This window comes from Bos grunniens, chromosome 11, assembly GCF_055505025.1.
Source record: "Bos grunniens cultivar Pamir isolate PY7600 chromosome 11, Bosgru_T2T1.0, whole genome shotgun sequence".
Taxonomy (NCBI): Eukaryota; Metazoa; Chordata; class Mammalia; order Artiodactyla; family Bovidae; genus Bos; species Bos grunniens.
The window spans coordinates 107,264,747-107,292,540 of NC_141175.1; the positions used below are offsets into that span (position 1 = coordinate 107,264,747).

The following is a 27,794-nucleotide window of genomic DNA, read 5'->3' on the forward strand; positions in this document are numbered from 1 at the left end:
ACTCCAGGCTTAAGAATGGCATAGCAGAAGCCCCGGCCGTCGCTCCGCGGCGCGCTCCCCGCCCGCTCTGCTCTCGCCAGGCCGGTCGCCGGCTGGGGAACGGTGTCGGCGCGCACCCCCGGCCCGCCAAGCTCCGTCCCGCCCTTGCGCCAGGGCAGCAGAGCGCGAGAGGCTGTGAGGCAGCCAGGGAACGAAATGTCATCACTGGAATTTCTATTAAAAAAAAAAAGAACGGTATAGCAAGAGACACTGTTCCATTTTATTTATAACGGTAGGAAAATGGAAACAACTTTTTTGTCCAAAAACAGGAAATGGGTTTTAAAACATCAAACCATAATTTAAAACAAAGCTATGAGCAACCATTAACAACATGTTGTGAATGTATTTAATGACATGAAAAGAGTTAACTGTGTATTTACTGTCTACTCTCCGGATGTCTTCTATGAGAAACCTGATGGTTTTCTCTCTTCAAACTCCTATACCTCTTCATCCCTCCTTACTCAGTCTAACCTTGCTTCCTATTTTATTGAGAACATGCAATCACTCAGAAAAGACCTCTGCAACCTACTACCGTAACATCTGCCCACCAGCTGGCATCTCTGTCATATACACTCCTCCTGTTTCAATGGCTGGAACCATCTTGGTGGAGACCAACCCTTCACTAATTAGACACCACGTTCTGTCCCTCTGCACTGTCCACGGAAGAGTTGCACTTCACTGTAATGACACAAGGGGGCGCTCTACATCAGGAATCTTGTAAACCACTCCAAATCAAGTCTTCAATTAGTCTCCAACAGGCACAGACACAAGCACTCTTCATCCACACAAAGCTACAGAAGAAAAAGCAAAAACACATTAGCTGGGGATTTCCCTGGTGGTCCAGTGGTTAAGACCCTGTGCTTCCAATGCAGGGGGCAAAGGTTTGATCCCTGGTTGGGGAACTAAGATCCCACATGCCATGCAGTGTGGCCAAAAAGACCAAGAAAAAAAAAATATCAGTTGGTAAAAATTATCAACTTAGCCACACACCCCACCTCTAAAACTACTGGGGAAAAAAAAAAAAAAAAAAAAAAACTAAACTAACAAAGTAAAAGACTCCAAAATAGTCAAGATGCTCCTGAAGAACAACATTAGAAAAATTATCAAACTGTGTGGTGTGCTGCTCAATCATGTTGGACTCATTGCGACTCCATGGACTGTAGCCCACCAGACTTCTCTGTAAATGGAATTTTCCAGGCAAGAATACTGGAGCAGGTTGCCATTTCCTACTCCAGGGCATCCTCCCAACCAGCGATCAAGCCCACGTCTCGTGTCTCCTGCATTGACAGCAGATTCTCTATCAAACTATATCAAAATCCAGTAAAGCTCCAGTAATTAAAGCAGTAGAGTATCAGAGAAACAGACAAAAGGAGCAGACGGAGATCCCAGAAATACACCTCCATTTGAAGAAACCCAATATACAACACGGGGCTATTACAAATCAGTGGGAAAAGCAGTCTTTTCAGTAGAATGGTTCTGGGAGACTCGTTTTCCATATGGGGAAAAAAAAAAAGAAAATCAAGTCTTTACCGCACACCCTGTTTAAAAAAAAAATCAATTAGTCTTAATTCTTCCATTTTCCCTACACCCATAGCCACTCTCTTTTTCCTGAAATCAGTCCAATATACAAATACAGGCAAGACATTAACAGCATTTCACTAAAGCTGAAGCTCAAAAGCTAGTAAGCATAAACAAAGATGTACAACTTTATGAAAATAAAGCTATGTGATACCATTTCTACATCCAATAAATTGGTCAAAAATTTAAAATCCTGACAATCAAAGCATTGCTGAAGGTCAGTTCAGTTCAGTCACTCAGTCATGTCTGACTCTTTGTGACCCCATGAACTGCAGCACACCAGGCCTCCCTGTCCATCACCAACTCCCGGCGACCATCCAAACTCATATCCACTGAGTCAGTGATGCCATCCAACCATCTCATCCTCTGTCGTCCCCGTCTCCTCCTGCTCTCAATCTTTCCCAGCATCAGGGTCTTTTCAAATTAGTCAGCTCTCTGCATCAGGTGGCCAAAGTACTGGAGTTTCAGCTTCAGCATCAGTCCTTCCAGTGAACACCTAGGACCGATCTCCTTTAGGATGGACTGGTTGGATCTCCTTGCAGTCCAAGGGACTCTCAAGAGTCTCTTCCAACACCACAGTTCAAAAGCATCAATTCTTCGGCGCTCAGCTTTCTTTATAGTCCAACTCTCACATCCATACACGACTACTGGAAAAACCATAGCCTTGACTAGATGGACCTTTGTTGGCAAAGTAATGTCTTTGCTTTTTAATATGCTGTCTAGGTTGGTCATAACTTTCCTTCCAAGGAGTAAGTGTCTTTTAATTTCACGGTTGCAATCACCATCTGAAGTGATTTTGGAGCTCCAAAAGACAAAGTCTGCCACTGTTTCCCCATCTATTTGCTATGAAGTGATGGGACCAGATGCCATGATCTTAGTTTTCTGAATGTTGAGGTTTAAGCCAACTTTTTAACTCTCCTCTTTCACTTTCATCAAGAGGCTCTTTAGTTCTTCTTTACTTTCTGCCATAAGGGTGGTGTCATCTGCATATCTGAGGTTATTGATATTTCTTCCAGCAATCTTTATTTCAGCTTGTGCTTCCTCCAGCCCAGTGTTTCTCAGGGTGTACTCTGCATAGAAGTTAAATTAGCACAGTGACAATACACAGCCTTGACATACTACTTTTCCTATTTGGACCCAGTCTGTTGTTCCAAGTCCAGTTCTAACTATTGCTTCCTGACCTGCATACAGATTTCTCAAGAGGCAGGTCAGGTGGTCTAGTATTCCCATCTCTTTCAGAATTTTCCAGTTTATTGTGATCCACACAGTCAAAGGCTTTGGCATAGTCAATAAAGCAGAAACAGATGTTTTTCTGGAACACTCTTGCTTTTTTGATGATCCAGCGGATGTTGGCAATTTGATATCTGGTTCTTCTGCTTTCTAAAACCAGCTTGAACATCTGAAGTTCACGGGTTCACCTATTGCTGAAGCCTGGCTTGGAGAATTTTGAGCATTACTTTGCTAGAGTGTGAGATGAGTGCAATTGTGCAGTAGTTTGAACATTCTTAGGCATTGCCTTTCTTTGGGATTGGAATGAAAACTGACCTTTCCAGTCCTGTGGCCACTGCTGAGTTTTCCAAATTTGCTGGCATATTGAGGGCAGCACTTTCTCAGCATCATCTTTTAGGATTTGAAATAGTTCAACTGGAATTCTATTACCTCCACTAGCTTCGTTTGTAGTGATGCTTCCTAAGGCCCACCTGACTTCACATTCCAGGATGTCTGGCTCTAGGTGAGTGATCACACCATAGTGATTATCTGGGTCGTGAAGATCTTTTTCGTACAGTTCTTCTGTGTATTCTCGCCATCTCTTCTTAATATCTTCTGCTTCTGTTAGGTCCATACCATTTCTGAAGGTGGAGCTACGGAATTTCTTTTACACAGTTGGTGGGAATAAAAACTGTAAGAACTACTTTAGAAAAGACTGGCATTATCCTAAGTTTTTTTTTTTTTAACTGGAAAAAAATTGCTTTACAATGTTATATTGGTTTCTGCTGTACCACAATGTAAATCAGGCATAAGTATACACATTATCTTAAGTTTTAAGATGATAGAACAATTCTATTTCCTGATTCATACTCAGGACAACTCACACACATTTCCCTCAAAAGACAGGTAAAACACTTATTTATAATAAGAGTTTGTATTTTAAAAATTAAAAATAACCTCAATGTCCATCAGCAGTAGAATGTCTAAATAAATTGTAATATACTCATAGAAAAAAATTCTATACAAGAGTACAAATGAATGACAGCTGCACACATATACATGAATGAATCTTAGAAGCATAATGATGACTAAGAATAGCAAGTCACCAATAAATATCGACTATGATACTGTTTAAAATAATATCCAAACCCAAGCATAATATTCAGTTAACCTTACATATTTGGTAAATCTACAAAGAATAAAACAAGAGAATAAAAATACAAAAAGATAGTGACAAATCCAGACTGGGAAGTAGATCCACAGAGACCCACATATATATCTATTTATATGTATCAAATATTGTATAATTTTTAAGTGGGGTAGGAGCGAGAAAAAGATTTCTATTTGAGAAAATATATATTCCCATGCCAATTTCTAGAGACATTTCAGAGGGGGGAAAAAAGTGTTAAATTTTAATTTTACCTTTTTCATCTATTTTATTTTCATGATGACTTCCTTTCAGGATCCAAACTCTAATATAGAGGGAAAAAAATTCACAATCATTTTCATGTACTATCTAATTCAGGTACATCATCATACTCTTGTAATTTCTTTTTTTTCTTCTTGTAATTTTCTAAAGACTCCTAAACCATTAATCCTAGTAATCACCTAATAATATTTACTAGAAGGGGAATTGGAAATAGAATTCTACATACATCATTTTTTCCATATATGCTTCATGGTAATAAACAACCAAATATTTGGTATAATTTCTAATTACAGGATAACTCTTCCTATTTCAAAACTAAAAGCATCCAGAAATAAGGACCTTTGACTTTCCAATATTTGCATATGCTCAAGGGAGTTTTTGCCACAAGATTAAACAGTTTGGTTTCAAAAGAATCTTTTCTTTTCGCTCACATTTCAATTTAATTTTGAAGAGATTAGCTCCAACTCATACATGGAAACGAAAGGACATAAACGACTATTATTTTTCAACTATCTTTTCTTACAGTCTGAAAGAGCTTTTGAAGAAAACTTTGAAATAATCACTTGAGTATGCTTTGATGTAACTCTAAAATATTTATCAATCAATGATCCTTAACTTTCCTTCTAAGAGTATATCAGGAGTACTATTTCTCCTATCTGCTTTGTTTTCCATTGGCTGACTTAGCTACTGAGGTCGCTAAATACACTAAAGTTTTAAAGAACATTCCAATTTATACCAGCAACAAGTATAAATTTTCCTTTAAGCTACAAGGAAAAACATACAAATGAATAATTATTTTCTATACTGAAGTAAGTTGTTAAATTATCAGTCCTAATATAACCCATATGCTAACCCATGAAGCACTCTGCTTAAATAAGTGTCTTTTTAAATTCCCACCCTTAGGTTCAAACGTATTCTTTAAAAAAGAAAAACAAAAATTAAAATTGTACTTACTTTAGCCAACAGTTCTTGTGTTTCATCAGTCAATGGAGCATGTGAAAACTTGCAATGTTCTCCCTGATAACATTTTGCTCCTGTATGGTAAAACTTGCAAGGATATTCATGTAACTCAAGTGTTAAGGAAGAAAAAATTTTTAATCCTGCTAAAATAACTTATTATTAATCTAATAACTTTATTTTTCCTATATGAAGTTCTTTTCTACTAGTAGAAACATTAAATTCTCTATGTAAAATATGAGACGACAGGACTTCCCTGGGGGTCCAGTGGCTGAGACTCAGCACTCCCGATGCAGGGGTCCCAGGTTCAATCCCTGGTCAGGGAACTAAAGCCCACATGCTAAAGATCCCACGTGCTGCAACTAAGATCCAGGACAGCCAAATAAATTAATGAATTAAAAATAAAAAGATCCATTCTTAATAAAATAAAGTACAAGACAATAAATTATTAACTGGGTTACAAGAAAATTAACTTTAGGATGATTATATACATGAAGTTTATTGGCTATCACAGGACAAATTTCTCCCTCATAATCATTCTTAAACTACAGGTATGTTTCACTGATAAGACAAAAGAGATGTGCATTTTAAATACTTTGAGAAATTTGACTATTTTTAAAGCATTCTTTTGGGGTGAGGGAATTAAAGTCAATAAAATTATGTGTCTTGCAAATCTGGATCCTTCATATATTAGACTTGTTTAAAATGGGATCCATATATACAACTCTGATATTACTTTCCAGGAAAAATTTCTCAAGTTAGGGTTTGAGATTCCTTATATTGAATGACTTAAAGGAAAACAACTTTTGTGGTGATCAAATGTGCAGTTATCCTAAAATGTTATGTTCCATGTTTTCAGAGCGTGTCTAGACCATTTATACTCAAGAGTTAGGGTTACTCTTCAATTAAGGGACAATTAATCTCTATACAGCACAGAGTATAACAGAAAAGAATTACTCCCAAACTATGCAATTCCTGCCTCTTTTACGAAGTAGATTTCATGAATACAGATTTAATTCATGGATGTCACAGCAGAAATTCTGAGAATGTTTTCCTGGGACCTAAAATGAAAGGTCTCATGACCCTGTTTCACTACCCAGTTAGACAGGATGTACATTTGAGGGAATTTCTAAAGATTCTTTCTTGGGGCAAGGGGGTGGGGGAGGGAATCTGTGAACAATATAATCACTTCAATACCGAGTTGAGCTTAGATATATAATTTTGTCATGGTTAAAACACTGGTTTCATTCAAAATTTTACATTCATGTAAACATTTATGAAAAGTAAAGTTACTGTATCTTGTGATAAAGGATATTATGCAAATATAGGCAGTTTTCCCCTCTGGTACAATATCCTTGTACATAAAACTTACACATTTCCTTTTTCTTCTCTATCTCTGCATCATGATCAAATTTACATTGGTCTCCCTGGGCCAAAGGAAGAAACAAGGAAAAGCCATTATTTCTCACAGTTAAGCCATTACAATTCCTACTTAATTCTGGATAAGCAAATGATTCCAGAAGAAAACAAAGTCTTAGGTAGAAGCAGTATAGTCTGATTTTTAAAGAGCTATTATAACTGCATTGTATTACACATATTGGCTTGCAATTTGTCAAGTCCTTAACATTTTTAACACAAAGCATTTAAAAAAAATTATCTATTTTCAGAGACATAAAACAAGGTACACGAATTTCATGGTCTAATGGTATTAAAATCATACAGAGTCTGTTCTCTTATCACTGTGGAATTACATTACTACTTTCTTAAATACAAAACAATATTTCAGTAAAATTTTCTACTTGAAACCTTTCCAGAAAGAAAACAGTTCTAAAATTATACAGGTATGCTTTTGGAGTGTCTAACAGAAACTGGTTTTAGAACATTTTTGCTATACCTTACATCTTAATGTATTTTTGCTTACACTATACCTTAATACACTTCCTTTCAAGAAAGTATTTACAAATTTGCTTTCCCTGGCGTTGCACCGTATGTTGGTTGATGAACCCCTGACTCATTCTCACAGGCTGCTGCTGCTCTTTAGATTTCCCATTCTATGAAAACAAAATCAAAAAACTCAATGTGAAAAATAAGAGATTAAACATTTGATTCCATTGTACAAAGTTATCTTAAACTACCTTTTAAAACATTAAAAAGTAACTCTTCTGAATTGCCCTTCAGGTAAGACTTGGATTTTTGTATATCATTTGAAACAAATGAATGACTGTCAGTTTCAGTATCATTCCATCACTGAACATTAGTGTTTGTTCAATCTGAATTTTTATTGTATCTTCACTGTATGCTAACTGTCTGGCTCTTTGCGACCCCATAGACTGAAGCCCGTCAGGCTTCTCTGTCCATGGAATTCTTCAGGCAAGAATCCTGGAGTGGGCTGCCATTTCTTCCTCCAGGGGATCTTCCCAACCCCAGGGATTGAACCTGAGTTTCCTGCAGCTCCTGAATTGGTAGGTGGATTCTTTACCTACCAATTCTTTCTTATTGCACCATCTGAGATTTTATTGTACTTGACCTCACTTAAAAAATTAAAAAATTTTTAAAAGGTAAGTTCCACTCATTGTGATAAACAGTGAAGTCTAAGAACAAGGCTCTTTAGAACACTAGGGACACAATGGAGTATTACTCAGCCATTAAAAAGAATACATTTGAGTCAGTTCTAATGAGGTGGATGAAACTGGAGCCTATTATACAGAGTGAAGCCAGAAAGAAAAACACCAATACAGTATACTAACGCATATATATGGAATTTAGAAAGATGGTAATGACAACCCTGTATGTGAGACAGCAAAAGAGACACAGATGTATAGGACAGTCTTTTGGACTCTGTGGGAGAGGGAGGGGGGGATGATTTGGGAGAATGGCACTAAAACATGTATAATACCATATAAGAAATCAATCACCAGTCCAGGTTAGATACAGGAAGCTTGGGGTTGGTGCACTGGGATGACCCAGAGGGATGCGATGGGGAAGGAGGTGGGAGGGGGGCTCAGGATGGGGAACACGTGTACACTCGTGGCAGATGCATGTTGATGTATGGCAAAACCAATACAATATTGTAAAGTAAAAAAACAAACAAACAAAAAACAATTAAAGGTCATGCTACTTAAAAGCATAATAAATTACTATAAATATGAATTATAAACCATCAAAAAAAAAAAAAAAAAGGTAAAGCAACCAAAAGCAGTGTAACCTTTCATTTCAATGACAGGCCCACTAGGTGTGAGCTGAGTATACTGATGAGCTCAAATTAATAAACATAATTAGAAACAGACCCTCAAAGATGGTGATAAAGGTATGAAAACAAAAGGGGACTTTCATACAAAAATGAAAGGGGAATTTTATTACAGGTCTTTAGAAACATAAATCACTTTCAGCGTGTTAACTTGTGGTACAACTTACAGCATCTACATATGGTATTCCCACATACGGTCTTAGGAATTCCACAGGTACAAAGAAGGGAGCTGACTGCACACTTATGTGAGCTGCTCTGTAATAATGTCAAAACTCCACTCAGCACTATCAAAATTATGTGCCTAACAAGTATGCCAGTTTTAACTCTCGGTTTTATTTGATCATGTGATTGAATTCTGACAAATATGTTTACAATTTGTTTCTCATGTAGAAGAGCTGTCAGTTATGGTGGAATAATCACCTGAGTCAATCTAAACCAAAGGAAAGGGAACACTGCCTGAGTGCAGCCCTGCCTGGCCCTGGGTGACTATAGACAGTTACCTAAACCCTATGGCTTCATATTCGTCTTTTGTAAAAATAAATTTTATGTAAATACATTTCAGTCTATAATATTTGGTGTTTCTAATATTTTACCAAGCCCTAATTCTTGTCTCCTAAACCAAGCCTAACAAATGGCTGCCATCCAGCTCAGAAGCCCTCAGAAAAGTAGAGTCCAAAAGAGTCACTTACTGCTCTACTGTGATTACATCTGCAGACCAAGGAAGAAGAACTTCTAGAAAGCAAAATCAAAATACCAGAGGGGGTGGGGGGTCTGGTGTCTGGAAGGGGGTGTCTCAAAAATATTGATTTTTAATTTTCAGAGGGAGTCAAAAACCAATAGACCAATGGCCGCTGGCATGCCCTCACAGCTATCTAGGGACTTTCCTGGCAGTCCAGTGGCTTGGGCTTCCCAAGTGGCGTGGTGGTAAAGAATCCACCTGTCAGTGTAGGAGACACAGAGATGTGGGTTCAATCCCTGGGTCGGGAAGATCCCCTGGAGGAGGAAATGGCACCCACTCCAGTATTTCTGCCTGGGAAACCCCATGGACAGAGGAGCCTGGCGGGCTACAGTCCATGGGGTTGCAAAGAGCTGGACGTGACTGAGCACACATGCACATATGGCTGTCTTCTCTTTTCCTTGCTTCCCACATCTGTTTTTCCACAGTCATCGACAGCACAGCACTCAGAAATCAGGGGGCTTGTGCGTATGTATTCAGGGGCAGCAGGTACGACACTAAGGTTTGAGCGTGAGGAAGGGAGCCTAACGGTGAGAAGGAAGCATGTGGGGAGCCCGCTGAGGGTAAAGGAGGCCCCACTGAAGTGTGAGATGCAGTGCCTTCCAACACATGTGGATTCTCATACCTGGTCCTGTGAGCCACTGCTCCTCAGGGAAGCATTTCCTTTGTCTCCTGGGCCAGGACACTTTCGCTTCATTTTCTTCTTTTTACCATTCTTGTGAACAGCTTTAAGGTTTATATTTTTTTGCTTAATAGCTAAAAACAACAACAACAACAAAATTTAACTTAAAGACAATATAAAACAATAACAGCAGTTTACTCTTAAGAGGGATATTCTTTAATAATGCAAGAAAAGTTCTCCACTATTCAAAAAGCAAAAACTGGGATGATGTGGACCTGTCTTTCCAGCAGCTCTGGGATTAATATACTCTGGATCCCAAATTCATTCCTTGTGAAAATATATAAGGCACTGCCAGGAAAAAAGCAAGATAATTAACGAAATCATTCTTGCCAGACACCAGCCCAGATTCTTTTTAAGTGTTCAAAGTACGATGGATCTCATTAGGAATTGCTATAGCACTGCAATAGTAAAAGCTTCAAAGGATCTCAAATATGGCTGTCAGATTATTCACTGAAAACATTTTATATAGATTAAGTTGATCTACAGATCCATTTTAAATAGAAAAACGTTTCAACAGGGAAAAAAATGAGAGGATTAAGAATTTTACTTACAATTGTCCCTTATTGTCATATCTATGGCTTAATCTTAGTAATCTAAAAGAATATATTCCTGGGGGACTCCCCTGGTGGTCCAATGGTTAACAGCCTGCCTTGCAATGTGGGGAACACGGGTTTGACCCTTGGTCATGGAACTAAGATCCCACATGCCACGAAGCAACTAACACTTGATGCAGCCAAACAAATATTTATAAAAAGGAATATATTCCTGAGTTTAGTCTCATACACTATTATCCCAGTCTATTCTTCTTCAAAGGAAAGCAACCAGAAAAGGTATTTCCTGTCCTTCACATACACTGAAGCCAGGGATTTAGCATTCTCCCTTGCAAAGTTGTCATGTCCTTTAAATTTATTTATTTATTTATTTATTTATATGGCCTTACTAGGCCTTAGCTGTGTACACAGGAGTTTTAGATGCCGCATATAGGATCTAGTTCCCTGACCAGGGATCGAACCTGGGCACCCTGTATTGGGAGTTCAGAGTCTTAGCTACTGGACCACCAGGGGAGTCCCAAAGTAGCCATCCTTTGAAAACTCTGCTGCACTCTCCACTCCTCCTGCAAACTGAGCATTTGTACACCAAGTGGCCAGCTCACATTTGATGTCAAGATCCAAGAAAATCTGATCTTATCATGAGATAAAATGCAGACCCCACCCCCAACTCCATCCATGGACAATGGTGACTACTCCTCCAGGTAACTTTAAATGATCTAACAACTTGACTCTTACCTTTCTTGGTCCCCTTTGCTGTCTCTTTCTTCACAGATTCTTCAGGACACAGTAAGGACTGAGTAACACTTGCCATCTCTTTAGCTTGTATGTACTGCTGAAGCTCCTTAGCGAAATTATCCTCTGGCTCCTGATTGCAGATGTCATCATCAGTATATGCATCATAGTCCTTACTTCTTGATTTCCTATGTTGCAAATTCTTCGGAGATGTAGAGCTTCTAGAGTGCCTAAACTAAGTAAAAATTAAATTTTCAAATTTAAAAACCTAGCATGATTTGAAACAATCTGGTCATGAAGGAGAAATAAAGACTGGCTGTGAACTGATCATTGTTGGAAGTTGACTGATGAGAACACAAGGGTTTCATATGCTGTTCTTTCCACTTGTATGTATATGAAATTTTCCGGAATTAAAAAACAAAAACACATGCATCCATACTTAAAAGATGCTTTGAGGGAAGACTCAATCTGTTCACTGTGTGTACTTTACTAGATTGAAAGACTAAAGCCCCACAACTGAATTATTTGCTATAAAAGAACTACAGTAATATAGTCCACATTTTATTTCTCCCTTTGCATGGACCATCCTTTCACATGGTTTAATTCACTAACTTGTCATCGAGAGCAAGTAAACTAAAATGGCCCAACTGGAAATCCACCTCACCAGCTACCAAAGTCTACTTCCTCCCTTTAACTCGAAGCATTGCTGGCTGGGATGTAGCAGCAATGATGACAAGAAACTGCCAAGCAGTCCAAGCAGCAGACACCTTCCAGCACTTGGTGCAGAAACATTCCCAAGTATGGGTTATGGGTGTCTATACTTGGAGACACCAGGGTTAATCAAGATTTATTATTACAACTGGTACAGACGATACATTTCAATTAAATGGTTTATGTGTAAAAGGCCCACTTGTCTAGTTCAGTCGCTCAGTCGTGTCTGACTCTTTGCAACACCAACGACTGCAGCAGGCCAGGCTTTCCTGTCCATCACCAACTCCGGGAGCTTGCTTAAACTCATGTCCATCGAATCGGCGATGTCATCCAAGCATCTCATCCTCTGTGGTCCCCTTCTCCTTCTGTCTTCAATCCTGCCCAGCATCACCATGTTTTTCAATGAGTCAGCTCTGCATCAAGTGGCCAGAGTACTGGACTTTCACCTTCAGGATCAGTCCTTCCAATGAATATTCAGGACTGATTTCCTGTAGGATGGACTGCTTGGATCTTGCAGCACAAGGGACTCTCAAGTCTTCTCCAACACCACAGTATAAAAGCGTCAATTCTTCAGCGTTCAGCTTTCTTTATGGTCTAACACTCACATCCATACATGATTATTGGAAAGCCCATAGCTTTGACTAAACGGAACTTTGTTGGCAAAGTAATGACTCTGCTTTTTAATATGCTGTCTAGGTTTGTCGTAACTTTTCTTAAAAGGAGCAGGTGTCTTAATTTCATGGCTGCAGTCAACATCTGCACTGATTTTAGAGCCCAAGAAAATAAAGTCTCTCACTGTTTCCATTGTTTCCCCGTTTATTTGCCATGAAGTGATGGGACTGGATGCCACGATCTTTGTTTTCTGAATGCTGAGTTTTAAGCCAGTTTTTTCACTTTCACCAGGAGGCTTCTTTAGTTCCTCTTCTCTTTCTGCCATAAGGGTGGTGTCATCTGCATATCTGAGGTTATTGGTATTTCTCCCAGGAAACTTGATTCCAGCTTGTGTTTCACCCGGCTCAGCATTTCGAATGACATACTAGTCTGCATATAAGTTAAACAAGCAGGGTGACGATATACAGCCTTGACATACTCATTTCCCGATTTGGAACCAGTCCATTGTTTCATGTCCGGTTCTGTTGCTTCTTGACCTGCACACACTTTTCTCAGGAGATGGGTCAAGTGCTCTGGTATTCCCATCTCTTTAAGAATTTTCCACAGTTTATTGTGATCCACACAGTCAAAGGCTGTGGCATAGTAAATAAAGCAGAAATAGATGTTTTTCTGAAATTCTCCTGCATTTTCTATGCTCCAATGGATGTTGGCAATTTGATCTCTGATTCCCCTGCCTTTTCTCAAGCCAGCTTGAACATCTGGAAATTCACAGTTCACGTACTGTTGAAGCCTGGCTTGGAGAATTTTGAGCATTACTTTGCTAGAGTGTGAGATGAGTACAATTGCTTGGTAGTTTGAATATTCTTTGGCATTGCCTTTCTTTGGGATTGGAAAGAAAATTTACCTTTTCCAGTCCTGTGGCCACTGCTGAGTTTTCCAAATTTGCTGGCATATTGAGGGCAACACTTTCACAGCATTATCTTTTAGGATTTGAAATAGCTCAACTGGAATTCCATCACCTCCACTAGCTTTGTTCATAGTGATGCTTCCTAAGGCCCACTTGACTTCACATTCCAGGATGCCTGGTTCTAGGTGAGTGATCACACCATCGTGATTATCCGGGTCATGAAGATCTTTTTTGTATAGTTTCTCTGTGTATTCTTGCCACCTCTTCTTAATATCTTCTGCTTCTGTTAGGTCCATACCATTTCTGTCCTTTATTGTGCCCATCTTTACATGAAATGTTCCCTTGATATCTCTAATTTTCTTGAAGAGATCTCTAGTCTTTCCCATTCCATTGATTCCCTCTATCTCTTTGCACTGATCATTGATGAAGGCTCTTATCTCTCTTTGCTATTCTTTGGAACTCTGCATTCAGATGGGTATATCTCTCCTTTTCTGCTTTGCCTTTTACTTTTCTTTTTTTGTCAGCTATTTTTAAGGTCCAGGCAACCATTTTCCTTTTGCATTTCTTCTACTTGGAGATGGTCTTGATCACAGCCTCCTATACTTGTCACAAACCTCCATCCATAGTTCATCAGGCACTCTATCAGATCTAGTCCCTTAAATCTATTCCTCACTTCCACTGTGTAATCATAAGGGTTTTGATTTAGGTCATACCTGAATGGTCTAGTGGTTTTCCTTACTTTCTTCAATTAAAGTCTGAATTTGGCAAGGAGTTCATGATCTGAGCCACAGTCAGCTCCCGGTTTTGTTTTTGCTGACTGTATAGAGCGTCTCCATCTTTGGCTGCAAAGAATATAATCAATCTGATTTCAGTATTGACCATGTGGTGATATCCATATGTAGAGCTGTCTCTTGTGTTGTTGGAAGAGGGTTTTTGCCATGACCAGTGCATTGTCTTAGCAAGTCTCTGTTAGCCTTTGCCCTGCTTCATTTTGTACTCCAAGGCCAAACCTGCCTGTTACTCCAGGTATGTCTTGACTTCCTACTTTTGCATTCCAGTCCCCTGTGATGAAAGGCCATCTTTTTGGGTGTTAGTTCTAGAAGGTCTTGTAGGTCTTCATAGAGCCATTCAACTTCAGCTTCTTTGGCATTAGTGGTTGGGGCATAGACTTGGATTACTGTGATACTGAATGGTTTGCCTTGGAAACTAACAGATATCATTCTGTTGTTTTTGAGATTTTAAGTTTATCACAGTAAACTGTGGAAAATTCTGAAAGAGATGGGAATATCAGACCACCTGACCTGCCTCTTGAGAAATATGTATGCAGGTCAGGAAGCAACAGTTAGAACTAGACATGGAACAACAGACTGGTTCCAAATAGGAAAAGGAGTACATCAAGGCTGTATACTGTCACCCTGCTTATTTAACTTATATGCAGAGTACATCATGAGAAACACTGGGATGGAGGAAGCACAAGCTGGAATCAAGATTGCCAGGAGAAATATCAATAACCTCAGATATGCAGACACCACCTTTATGGCAGAAAGTGAAGAACTAAAGAATCTCTTGATGAAAGTCAAAGAGAGTGAAAAAGTTGGTTTAAAACTCAGCATTCAGAAAACTAAGATCACGGCATCCAGTCCCATCACTTCATAGCAAACAGATGGGGAAACAGTGGAAACAGTGACTGACTTTATTTTGGGGGGCTTCAAAATCACTGCAGATGGTGACTGCAGCCATGAAATTAAAAGACACTCCTTGGAAGAAAAGTTACGATAAACCTAGACAGCATATTAAAAAGCAGAGACATTACTCTGCCAATGAAGGTCCATCTAGTCAAAGCTATGGTTTTTCCAGTAGTCATGTATGGATGTGAGAGTTGGACTAGAAAAAAAGCTGAGTGCTGAAAAATTAACACTTTTGAACTGTGGAGTTGGAGAAGACTCTTTAGAGACTGCAAGGAGATCCAACTAGTCCATCCTAAAGGAAATCAATCCTGAAAATTCATTGGAAGGACTGAGGTTGAAGCTGAAACTCCAATACTTTGGCCACCTTATGGGAAGGGCTGACTCATCTGAAAAGACCCTGATACTGGGAAAGATTGAAGGCAGGAGAAGGGGATGACAGAGGATGAGATGGTTGGATGGCATCACCGACTCAAGGGGCATGAATTTGAGTAAAGTCCAGGGGCTGGTGATGGACAGGGCAGCCTGGTGTGCTGCAGCCCACGGGATCACACAGAGTCAGACATGACTAAGCCACCGTACTGAACTGCGTTTTGGACTCTTCTGTCGACTATGAGGGCTACTCCATTTCTTCTAAGGGATTCTTGCCCACAGTACTAGTTATAATGATCATCTGAAATAAATTCACCAATTCCTAAAATGTTGATATTCACTCTTGCCATTTCCTATGTGACCACTTCCAATTTACTTTGATTCATGGACCTAACATTCCAGGTTCCTATGCAATATTGTTCTTTAAAGCATCAGACTTTACTTCTCTCACCAGTCACATCCACAACTGGACATTGTTTTTGCTTTGGCTCCGTCTCTTCATTCTTTCTGGAGTTATTTCTCCACTCATCTCCAGTAGCATATTGGGCACCTACCGACTTGGGGAGTTCCTCTTTCAGTGTTTTTGCCTTTTCATACTGTTCATGGGGTTCTCAAGGCAAGAATACTGAAGTGGCATGCCAGTCCCTTCTCCAGTGGACCATGTTTTGTCAGAACTCTCCACTGTGACCCATCCATCTTGGGTGGCCCCACACGGCATGGCTTATAGTTTCACTGAGTTAGACAAGGATGTAGTCCATGTGATCTGTTTGGTTAGTTTTCTGTGACTGTGGTTTTCATTTCTGTCTGCCCTCTGATGGAGGACAAGAGGCTTGTGGGAGCTTCCTGATGGGAGAGACTGACTGGGGGGGAATCTGGGTCTTGTTCTGATGGGCAGGGCCATGCTCAGTACATCTTTAATCCAAATTTCTGTTGATGGGTGGGGCTGTGAGGATAACTACGTTTACTTTCGTTTCAGCCTTTCACATTATTTAGCAGGCATAGGGAGAACCAAAAAAATCATTTAAGTGCAACAGTGCACATGAAGTTTAAGCACAACCATGGGATTCTATTCAGTGCACCTGAATCAAAACATTACAAGGATCCAGATGAGTGATATCACATGTCCCCCCACCTCACCCCCACCCCACACGACCCACAGGCCTGCAATCCTGAAGCTGACCCTTTTCACTACAAGCAGTAACAAAAGTGACTTACTTGTATTAAATGAAGAGATGAGATGACTTGGTAACATTATAAAACCAGGATGATCATCAGCTATGATGCTTTATTAGACATTAGAGAGAGTGAAAGTGTTGTCGCTCAGTCGTGTTCGACTTTGCCACCCCCTGGACTGTAGCCCAATGTGCTCCTCTGACCGTGGGATTCTCCAGGCAAGAACACTGGAGTGGGTTGCCAAGCCCTCCTTCGGGGGTCTTCTTGACCCAGGGATTGAACCAACATTTCTTATATATCTCTGGCATTCACAGGCAGGTTCTCTACCATCCGAACCACCAGGGAAGCCCATACGTTAGAGAAGCATTTCTAATTGACATTCTTTTCAGAGGGCACTGAGATATACAAGATATTAACACAATGATTGCTTAAATATGTCCTCATGCAGCTGCTATAAACTCATTGCTCTGATGTCTGTTGTTCTCTATATAACTTAGAAACTATAAGAATACAATATTACAACTTATCCCCCTTTCATAAGAAAGTCTGAAGTATTTATCTCCTCTTTTAAGTGAAAGATTTTCTTGTGCTTGATTCAGAATGCTTTACAGAACTAGTATGGCCTCCTGAAATTCCACAGAAATAAAAGTACAGAAATGTAGAAATTAATAGTCTCAAAAGAGTGTGTGCATAGGGAGCGGGGGAAATGAAGTACAATTTGTCAGGAAGGAATTAAGAAGGGTTCAACAAATTCCTGGCAAATTTTTGACAAACATAAAGCAAGCTATAATTTGGAGGTTGGGCGTAGGCTGCAGTGTGAGAAACAGGGCTATAAACGAGAATGAATTAAAATGCTATATAAAAAAACCAAAAACAAAGCTATTGTAACAAATTATCTCTGACCACCCCCTCTCAACCCAGAATATAATCAAACAAAAATTTACCCCATGCAAAAATGAGGGTTATTCTCTAAAGAAATTTATTAAAATGTCTGATAAAGGCCAAGTCTTCTTGTACGAGTACTAAGACCCCAGAATGAAATCCTTTACATTCTGACATATGGGAACAACTTCCACCAGAAAAACACTCCATTCTCTATTCTGTATCACGGGTTCGTAACCTGCTGTCCAGAGATGCACACCCTCCTCCCGCCTGCCCCTGGCCAAGGGTCTATGGACAGAATGATAGAATTCAATGGACTTGGATGAGAATAAAAATCACATGTTAACTTTCATCAACCTCTAAATTGACATTTTAGCATTTTCTTCTGTTTTGAACACTGGCTGCAAACCACAGTAGTACCAGCAGTAGCTGCAACTGTCACGAACAGAAATCACAGGGACTTTTACACATTATACTTACTGCAGATCTCAAAGTATATTATGTTTTATGGTCATCACTTTGTCAACATAATATTTAGACCTAAAACATAGTAATGAGACCTACTGTTGGATCTAATTATTTAGTGTATCAACAAAGATATACTAAATAATTGTGTATCTTTGTTGATACACTAAATAATTGTGTAAGAAATTACTCTTACCTCATTTCTTAATATTATGATAACTGTGTTTCAATAAAATCAACTTCCATTATAACCCAACATATTTTATTTTATTCACTTAAAAACATTATTCTGAGAAAGGGTCCAAGAGCTTTGCCAGACTGCCAAAGGGGATACATGGCACATAAAGAGTTAAGAACTATTATGCTGCTGGATGGAGAAGGCGATGGCACCCCACTCCAGTACTCTTGCTTGGAAAATCCCATGGACAGAGGAGCCTGGAAGGCTGCAGTTCATGGGGTCTCCAAGAGTCGGACACAACTGAGTGATTTCACTTTCACTTTTCACTTTCAGGCACTGGAGAAGGAAATGGCAACCCACTCCAGTGTTCTTGCCTGGAGAATCCCAGGGACGGGGGAGCCTGGTGGGCTGCCATTTACGGGGTCGCACAGAGGCCGACACGACTGAAGTGACCCAGCAGCAAAGAAAAACAAAAGCAGGGCTTCGCTGGTGGCTCGGTGGTAAAGACAATGCAGAAGACACAGGATGAATCCCTGATCCGGGAAGATCCTACATGCTACAGAGCAACTAGGCCCGGAGCCACAACTGCTGAGCCTGTGTTCTAGAAGCCATGCTCTGCAACAGAAGCCTCTGCGATGAGAAACCTGAGAACAAAGCGAAAAAGATCTAGAGAATAAAACAAAAAAGCAGGAAAAAGAGAAAACCTGACCGAGAAGAAAAACAATCAAGAAAAAGAAAAGAACACAAAAATTTTAAACAAATACACAAAGGTATCAAGATGGGTTTTTTTTTTTTAATGCTAGAAAGTTGTAACAACAACAAAAAAAGAAAGTTGTAACAAGACAGCAGAACAAGAGAGAACTCTTGAATCATTAAATTATGACTCATGAAATGAAGATAAACAGAAAGAGTAAGTTTCTCAGAATATAAAGATAAAAGACAAAGAATAAAAATAAAACAAATTCCTTGTGCATGAAGGGTATGAATAGTCTCACCAAATACTTAAGCACAATGAATGAGAAGATTCATAGTCTCTAATAATACTGAGAATAAAGAGAAGAATCTAAAAGCTCCCAGAACAGGATGGTTGCAAAGCGACTAGAACCAGACTGGCAAGACTCACACTAGCGACACGGACAGCAGCAGAAAATGGGGCAAATACCCTCAAGCTGAAGTCTACTTCAGCCAAAATACCTATCAGCTGTGAGGATAAAGTCAGTATTTTCAGAAACGTTTACAAGAACTCAAAAGCTTTATCCCATGCATTCCTATATAACAGAACATGCCAGCTAAATGAAAATAAGTTACAAATAGTGCTTAAAAAAAAAAAAGATGTAATTCACAAAAGCCTCACCAGACACCCAGCATTAAATCTAACAAAAGGTAAGTAAGGTATCTACAAACAAAATTACAAAACACTGCTAAGACAATTAAAAGAGAACCTAAAGACTGGACAATCTAATATTCTAAAGATGTCAATTCTCTCCCAAATGATCTACAGTTTCAATACATTCCCAAGTTAAAGTCCCAGCAGGGTTTTCTGTGGAACTTGACAAACTATTTCTAAAATTTATATGGAAATACGAAGGGCTGAGAATAGCCAAGACAGTTAAAGAAGAAAAACGTGAGATGACTTACTTGCTTGATATCCAAACTCATTATAATTAAATTGTACTAATTAATACAATGTGGTCTTGAGGGGAGGGGTAGATACATAAATCAGTGGATGAGAACAGGGACTCTAGAAACAGATCCATCAGAACACAAACACTTTTTTTCCAAACACTTGATTTTTGACAACAGTGACACTGAAGATTATGGGGGAAAAGAACAGCCTTTTCCCCCAATGAATGGTGTTGGAACAACTAGGTAGGATAATGGAAAAAAAAGTAACCCAAAATTTGTCCCCTCTGCTGCTGCTAAGTCGCTTCAGTTGTGTCCAACTCTGTGTGACCCCATAGATGGCAGCCCACCAGGCTCCCCCGTCCCTGGGATTCTCCAGGCAAGAATACTGGAGTGGGTTGCCATTTCCTTCTCCAATGCATGAAAGTGAAAAGTGAAAGTGAAATCACTCAGTCGTGTCCGACTCTTGGAGACCCCATGAACTGCAGCCTTCCAAGCTCCTCTGTCCATGGGGTTTTCCAGGCAAGAGTACTGGAGTTGGGTGCCATCGTCTTCTCCGTCCAGCAGCATAATAGTCCTTAACTCTTTATGTGCCACATAAAGCATTAACTATGAAAAAAATATTAATAAACTTGAATACATTAAAATCATTAACCTTTTATCAAAAATTGCTATTGGGAAAAAAGCTACAAAATGAGCTGATAGCTGCAAGACATAAATCCACACGGGGGAAAAAAATCCCCTATATCCAGAATAAAGAAAAAAGAAAAAAGGTAAAAAGACTTAAAACTGGCACACAAAAAAGGGAAATCTAAATTGGACAAATATGAAAAGATGCTCCATCTTAAAAGTAATCAATAAAATGCAAACTAAATGACAATGAAGGTATCTCACCAGATGGCAAAATTTAAGAAAGTGTGGAGATATCTGTGTAGAAATACAGAGTCTCATTATACCGCCTTTGGGAATAAAAATCAGTAGAATGACTCTGGAATACAGCTTGGCATCATGGTAAAGGGAAAGATGCTTATCCGCTAAGACCCGGTGGTTCTACTCCAAGGTAACTGCAGAGGAGATGTGCGGCAGGATACAACTGAGATGTAGCACTAATCACAACCTTCAAAGCTGGAAGTGAGGCCAAATGTCTACCAATGCCAGCACCTAGTATACTCAAATAATGGAATGCTATGCGGTTGAGAAAATGAACAAATAAGAATACACCACTTGTGTGCACTATGCATATTCTATAAGTATACATTATGCATACTATGAGTCTTAAAAATATAACGTTAAGAGAAAGGAAACAAAAGGACACATACAACACTATTCTATCAAGTGCAAAAACAGCCACGAGAAAACAGCACTCTTAAGGAGGACAGCATTAGTAGGAAAACTGCAAAGAACAAGCAAGTGATTCGTGCACAAGTTGGGATAGTAGTCACCTCTGGAAGGAGAAAAAGGAACACGACTGAGAAAAGGAGAGCTGCACAGTGTCTACTTGAGTTCACTTTTTAATTAGCTGTGATACACTTATGTTTTATACACTTGTAAGGAAAGAGCCTGGCCTGAAGTAAGCCTACTGACAAGTAACCTAGGTGTCTACATTCTCACAGTATTGTTTCTGAGAACCTCCTTAAGATAACCACAGAAGGTTGTATCTGCCTGTATCCTGTATGGGGTTATATATGTACTGGGGAACTTTAAGTGGGCACAAAGGACTGGGGCTTATGCGATTAATATTACAATTTTTTAAAGTAATATTATTTACTTATTTTGGCTGTGCTGGGTCTTCACCACTGTGCTCAGGCTTTCCCTAGCAGCGAGGGGGGGTTATCTGCAGCGCACGCGCGTCTCATCTCAGGGGCTCCTCTCGTCAGAGCACAGGTGCTAGACGCGAGGCTTGTGGGCTCCGAGCGTGGGTGCAGTAGCAGTGGTGCACAAGTTAGTGTCTGTTTTGTTTTGCTGTGCTGTGTCTTTGCTGCTGCACGGGCCTTTCTCTAGTTTCAGGCTTCTCAGTGCAGTGGCTTCTGTTGTGGAGCAGGGGCCCCGGCAGTTGTGGCCCATGGGCTCAGCAGCTGCAGCGCCCAGGCTCTACAGCACAGGCTCAACAGTTGTGGAGCACAACCTTAGGTGCTCTGCAGCATATGGAATCTTCCTTGAGGAGGGATCGAACCTGTATCCTCTGCCTTGGTGGGTGCATTCTTATCCACAGCACCACCAAGGAAGTTAAAAAAATTTTTTTAAGTATTAAAAATGTCTGGGAAATTCAAGCTATCATTTCTCAGTTTTAACTAGGGCTCTCGTCTACAGCAGCCATATATGCCCCAAAGGGCAAAAGAAGTTATGTACTTGGGTAGCTGAGAGGCCTTCTGAGATGAAGATGCTGTACTTTCTGCCCTGTATCCTTTTATAAAGCTGAGTATAACAGTATCATATTAAAGGCCATGTGTGTCTTGCAGATCTCACTGCCAATTTGAACTCATTCTTTTGTAGTGTGTTAAAGTTCACAACAAAGGTTCCAAAAGAGAAAAAGCAAGACAGAAGCAGATATTGGCTTTGCTGTGGGTTGGCTGTGTCCTCCCCAAATTGAAGTCCTAACCCCAAGTCGGAGAAGGCAATGGCACCCCACTCCAGTACTCTTGCCTGGAAAATCCCATGGACAGAGGATCCTGGCAGGCTGCAGTCCAGGGGGTCGCTAAGAGTCAGACATGACTGAGCGACTTCACTTTCACTTTTCACTTTCATGCATTGGAGAAGGAAATGGCAAACCCACTCCAGTGTTCTTGCCTGGAGAATCCCAGGGACGGGGGAGCCTGGTGGGCTGCCGTCTATGGGGTCACACAGAGTCAGACACGACTGAAGTGACTTAGCATAACCCCCCAGTACCTTAGAACATGACCACATTTGGAAATAGGGTCATTATATGTATAATTACATATCACATTTAAGATCATACCACAGTTAAGATGAGGTCATTAGGATGGGCTTTAATCCAGTATGTCTAGTGTCTTTATAAAAGGGGGAACTTAGACACAGACCTATTCACACAGGGAGAATGCCTTTTGGAGCATGAAGGTAAAAATCAAGATGATGCTTCTGGAAGCCAAGCCAAGGGGGATCAAAGACCACCAGCAAGCCAACCAGAAGCTAGGGGAGAGGCATGGAACCGACTCTTCCTCACAGCCTTATGAAGGAACCAACCCTCCTAACAGCTTGCTCTTGGACTTCCAGCCTCAAGAACCACAAGACAATAAATTTCTGTTGTTTAATTCACCACTCAGTATGTGGTACTTTGTGATGGCAGTCCTAGCAAACTAGTACAGTCTTTAAGCTGTTAGTCACTAAGGCTAGCTAAGGTAGCAAATCAAAACTTTAATTTGAAAAGAAAGAAGTTTTTGAAATTGTTTACAACCACTTCATAGAGATAATCAGTTCATGTTAAATGACAACAAAGTTCTTAATTAATTTTTAAAAGGCATAAACAGGTTTCCTTTGATATTAGTAACCTGGTCTCAAATGCTGCCTAAAGTGAGACAAACAGAATCTCTAATTAATTTCTCACACCCTTTCCTGTCTGTTTTTTTCAATACACCAACTTAATCTTACTTTTTTGGGCATTTGCTCACATTCCAGTTTTACTTTCCATTTTATTTTCTCTTCTTGTGTTTCTTCAACTTCTGTATCATCTATTTCACCACCGATTCTGTAGCAAAAATATCAAATAACACAAAAGGGTTTTCAACCTGAAAAGGGTTCATACCATAGCATTAATATCCACTGCTTTGGTTTACCTTCAACTTGCCCTCAAAGAAATTCCAAAATCAGATTCTACTCCAAATATTTCAGGGAAATGTACAGAATTATGATAAGCAGTAAATGTCAACATACATTTATGAGTAAACTGCAAAGCTGAAACTTTAAATTACATAACCTTCAGTTCAGTTCAGTCGCTCAGTCGTGTCCGACTCTTTTCGACCCCATGAATCCCAGCACGCCAGGCCTCCCTGTCCAGCACCAACTCCCGGAGTTCACTCAGACTCACGTCCACTGAGTCAGTGATGCCGTCCAGCCATCTCATCCTCTGTCGTCCCCTTCTCCTCCTGCCCCCAATCCCTCCCAGCATCAGAGTCTTTTCCAATGTCAACTCTTCGCATGAGGTGGCCAAAGTACTGGAGTTTCAGCTTTAGCATCATTCCTTCCAAAGAAATCCCAGGGCTGATCTCCTTCAGAATGGACTGGTTGGATCTCCTTGCAGTCCAAGGGACTCTCAAGAGTCTTCTCCAACACCACAGTTTAAAAGCATCAATTCTTCGGCGCTCAGCCTTCTTCACAGTCCAACTCTCACATCCATACATGACCAGTGGAAAAACCATAGCCTTGACTAGATGGACCTTTGTTGGCAAAGTAATGTCTCTACATAACCTTAATAGTCAACTATTAGAAGCTATATAAATCATCTATTCGTTCAACAAATACTGAGAATCCACCATATACCAGGCTCTGGGTCTTAAATCCTGGGATATAACAATGAAAAAGACCTTGTTTGCACTTTCTGAGAACTTTCTATCTACTTGGGAGAAAGAAAGAAAGAAATTTCGGTATGGGGTGATAAGAACTGGTGTATATATGAGGAACATTTTAAACCTAAGATATGGGGACCAAAGGTTTTCTGAACCTAAAAGATAGGTAAGAATTGAAAACAAAGAGGAATGTCAGGGAGAAAAATATTTCAGGTAGAATTCAGGGTGCCTTCTGAGGTCAGAAGAGAGCCAAACTTACATTCAAGTGGGAAGATCAAAAAGGAATGTTGTTGGGAATTCCCCAGCGGTCTGGTGGTTAAGACTCTGCTTTCAATGCAGTTCGATCCCTGGCTGGGGAACTATGATCGCATATGCTGCATGGCGCGGCTAAGAATATATTTTTTAAAAAAAGAAAGAAAAGTTGTTCTCAAGGTCACTAGAACTGAGAAGTTGAACAAGCAGAGACTGTCTCAGATGACTACTAGAGGATATTCCAACAAAACTAAAAACAAACCTAAAAAAGATGAAAATGGGAACTATAAGAAACAAAGAGGCCAGTAAAATATACAGCTAAACCTAAATAATGGTAGATGCTGTAGACACAGGGTGGAGAAGGGAATGGCAACCCATTCCAGTATTCTTGCCTGGAGAACTCCATGGACAGAGGAGACTAGTGGTTGCAAGGAATCAGACACGACTCAGCGACTCACACACACAGACACAGGGGGCTGAAGACAAGTAGTGATTACGTGATAAAAGCTTAAGATCTGAGTTACACGCCAGACAAGGGCAAGGACTAGACAATTTCAGAACATGCTGCACGTGGAAAGTGCCGCCAGCACAGGACTGTGAACAGTGATTCTGCACTTCTTTCAGAGTTACGGCAGGAGCTGGGACGTTAGTTTCATCCAACCCAACAGTTACTACACTCATCTGTCCTGCGTCAGAGCTTCCGTCACATCCATCAGAAGAGGGACCAAGGCCACTGTTACAAGAGCCAATAAACCAAATACTGTGGACTAGCACTGGTCTAGTTTCCAGTCATGAACTGTCTTATATAGGAAGCACACTCTCCTTAGGCAGAACAATAATGACAACAGCAACAGTAACAGTAGCGTCTGACGTGCTTTACGCCTACTCTGTGCCAGGTGCTGCTCCATGCACATTAGACACTCCACAACAGCCCTCCACGTACATGCTATTGTTAAAAAGCCCATTTTACAGATGAGAAAATGAACACAGAATGTTTACAAAACATGTCAGAAATCTAGCAGAGCAGAACTGAGATTTGGGTTCAGGCAGGCAGAGCCAACTTCCTATTCAAAGTACCTACTAGGGACTTTGCTGGCAGTCCAGTGGTTAAGACTTCACACTGCCTCTGTGGGGGGCAAGGGTTCCATCCCTGGCCCGGAATTAAGATCTCGAATGTCACTTGGCCAAAAGAAAGAAAAAAAAAAAGGCAATTAAAATATTTACTAGCAGTAACAGTGTTAGTCAGTCAGGCCCGGCTCTTTGCGACCCCAGAGACTGTAGCTCGCCAGGCTTCTCTGTCTATGGGGTTCTCCAGGCAAAAATACCAGAGTGGGTAGCCATTCTCTTCTCCAGCGGATCTTCCCGACCCAGGGACTGAACACAGGTCTCCTGCATTGCAGGCAGATTTTTTACCATGTGAGCCACCAAGAAAGCCCCAAACTAGACAAAATCTTATATCCAAAATTGAACTCTTGATCCAATCACCCTACAATCTTAAACAGCAACTCTAACCTAATGACACAAACCAAAAACCTTGAAGTCGACCTTAACTCCTCTCTCATATTCCCCATCCAGTTTTCAAAATACAGCCTTACCTGATCACCTTTTAAAAAAAATCTAGCCATGTGCTTTTTATTGAGCTTCGCCCCAATTGCTCAGTAGTAAAGAATTCATCTGACAAATGCAGGAGACACCAGGTTCAATCCCTGGGTCAAGGAAGATCCTGGAAGAGGAAATGGCAACCCACTCCAGTATTCTTGCCTGGAAAGTTCCATGGACAGCGCAGCCTGGCGGGCTACAGTCCACGGGGTTTCAAAGAGTTGGACTGAACACGCTCTTTAAAAAAATTGTATTTATTTTTAATTATTTTTGGCTTTGCTGGGTCTTCCTTGCTACAGCATATACTTCAGTTTTGGAGCTCTGGGATCTCACTGCAGTGACTTCTCTTGCTGCAGGACACAAAGGCTTCAGTAACTGTGGTGCACACAGTTGCTCTGGGGCATGTGGGATCTTCCCTGACCAGGGATTGAACCAGTTTCCCAGACATTACAAGGCAGACTCCTAACCACTGGATCACCACAGAAGCCCCAGACTTGACCACTTCTTGCTACTAACCCTAACTACTAGCGGCCACTACAGTACTCTCAACCACCAGATGGTCCTGCTAATGTGTTAAGTCTCAGCTAAAAACCCTCCAATACTTACCCCTCACCTCACTCAAGGTAAAAGCCAAAGTCCTTATTATGGTAACTGCAAGTCCCTACACAATCTGCCCCTTCCCTTCCACACCCCATTCCAATACCTCTCAGGTTCTTCTCTTCCAGTCCCATCATTCTTCCTCTCCACTGCAGCTGTCTTTCTGGCCACTTTGCTCCCATCACAGCGGAATATTCTTCCCACTAGATAATCAACCTCTCTCGCTTCCTTCGAGCCCCTACTCAAATATTCCTCGTCAATATTACTAGTAAACGTTCCTTAACTACCTTCTTTAAAAGATCTACATCTTCCCTACCATCCCATCCTCCCTTACCCACTATCCAGCTTTCACTTTCTCCACGGCAGTCTCAGTACCTCTTTAAACATAAAGGAAATAATGCACCGCAATGTAGTTCGCTGCTTTATTATGGTCTTTAAGCTTTTTCAATGTACATCGGGAGACTAAAGGCAGACTACTCGCTGTTTATCCTTCACGACTCATCTTTTCTACCGAAGAGCGCCCAGCACGTGTAGTGAGAACCACAAATGTCCTCTGTCCTCCTTGAGCTGACGGTCTGGAAGGCAAATGCTACGGGGGCCGCAGGCGGGCTCCCTCCCAGCCAGAGGGACCTGGGCGCGGAGAAAACGGAGCATACTGAACCTCCCCCGCCCGCACCCCGCTCGCCGCCTGAACCCCGCCGCTCCCCGGGCCTCCGGCCGCGGCGGTCTACGAACCGGGACCCAACCCCGGCTTCTAACTCCAGCCCCCGAACGACCTCTGGACGCCGGACCTCACGGCGCCGCCCCGCGGACTTCCTGAGCAACTGAGGCGGAACCCGGCTGCAGTCCCTGCGTTAAAAGCATGAAGAGTAGCGGTCACCTTTGGTCAGAATTCGTGGTGGACTTCTTGCCAAGAGCCGGGTTTGGGGGTTTGGAGAAAAGATTCTCAAAATCCATCATTCTCTTCGGCGCCGGCGCCGGGTAGCTACCAAGAAACAAGCCCGGCGCGAGGAGGTCCCACGCGACGCTGCTCGCCGCCCGCAAGTCACACCGCGCAT

General features: G+C 40.9%; 1 protein-coding gene across 4 annotated transcripts; it reads right to left on the bottom strand.

The window, feature by feature from the left end:
- Nucleotides 1-237: 237 nt before the first annotated feature.
- Nucleotides 238-27,794, bottom strand: ZC3H8 (zinc finger CCCH-type containing 8). Of its 4 annotated transcripts, none has more exons than XM_086328345.1 (9): nt 27,617-27,794; nt 23,375-23,471; nt 11,164-11,395; nt 9,821-9,951; nt 7,141-7,263; nt 6,526-6,639; nt 5,210-5,317; nt 4,249-4,298; nt 238-830 (listed from the first exon to the last, which is right to left on the bottom strand). In XM_086328345.1, exons 1-8 carry the CDS (start codon nt 27,694-27,696, stop codon nt 4,269-4,271), a joined length of 915 nt encoding a protein of 304 aa, XP_086184471.1. In that variant the 5' UTR covers nt 27,697-27,794; the 3' UTR covers nt 238-830; nt 4,249-4,268. The 4 variants fall into 4 exon arrangements, with proteins under 4 accessions (XP_086184471.1, XP_086184472.1, XP_086184473.1 ...); XM_086328346.1 differs by having other exon boundaries at nt 238-3,490; XM_086328347.1 differs by lacking the exon at nt 23,375-23,471 and having other exon boundaries at nt 11,164-11,390.

What these genes read in the sequence shown, in the direction of transcription:
- ZC3H8 (XM_086328345.1), bottom strand. Translation starts at nt 27,696, where the DNA reads ATGATGGATTTTGAGAATCTTTTCTCCAAACCCCCAAACCCGGCTCTT. An exon ending in AGCAAAGGGGACCAAGAAAG is followed by an intron (nt 9,952 to 11,163) that starts GTAAGAGTCAAG and finishes TGTTGTTTTTAG; the next exon opens with CTATTAAGCAAAAAAATATA. An exon ending in CACAAGAACTGTTGGCTAAA is followed by an intron (nt 4,299 to 5,209) that starts GTAAGTACAATT and finishes CCTCTATATTAG; the next exon opens with AGTTTGGATCCTGAAAGGAA.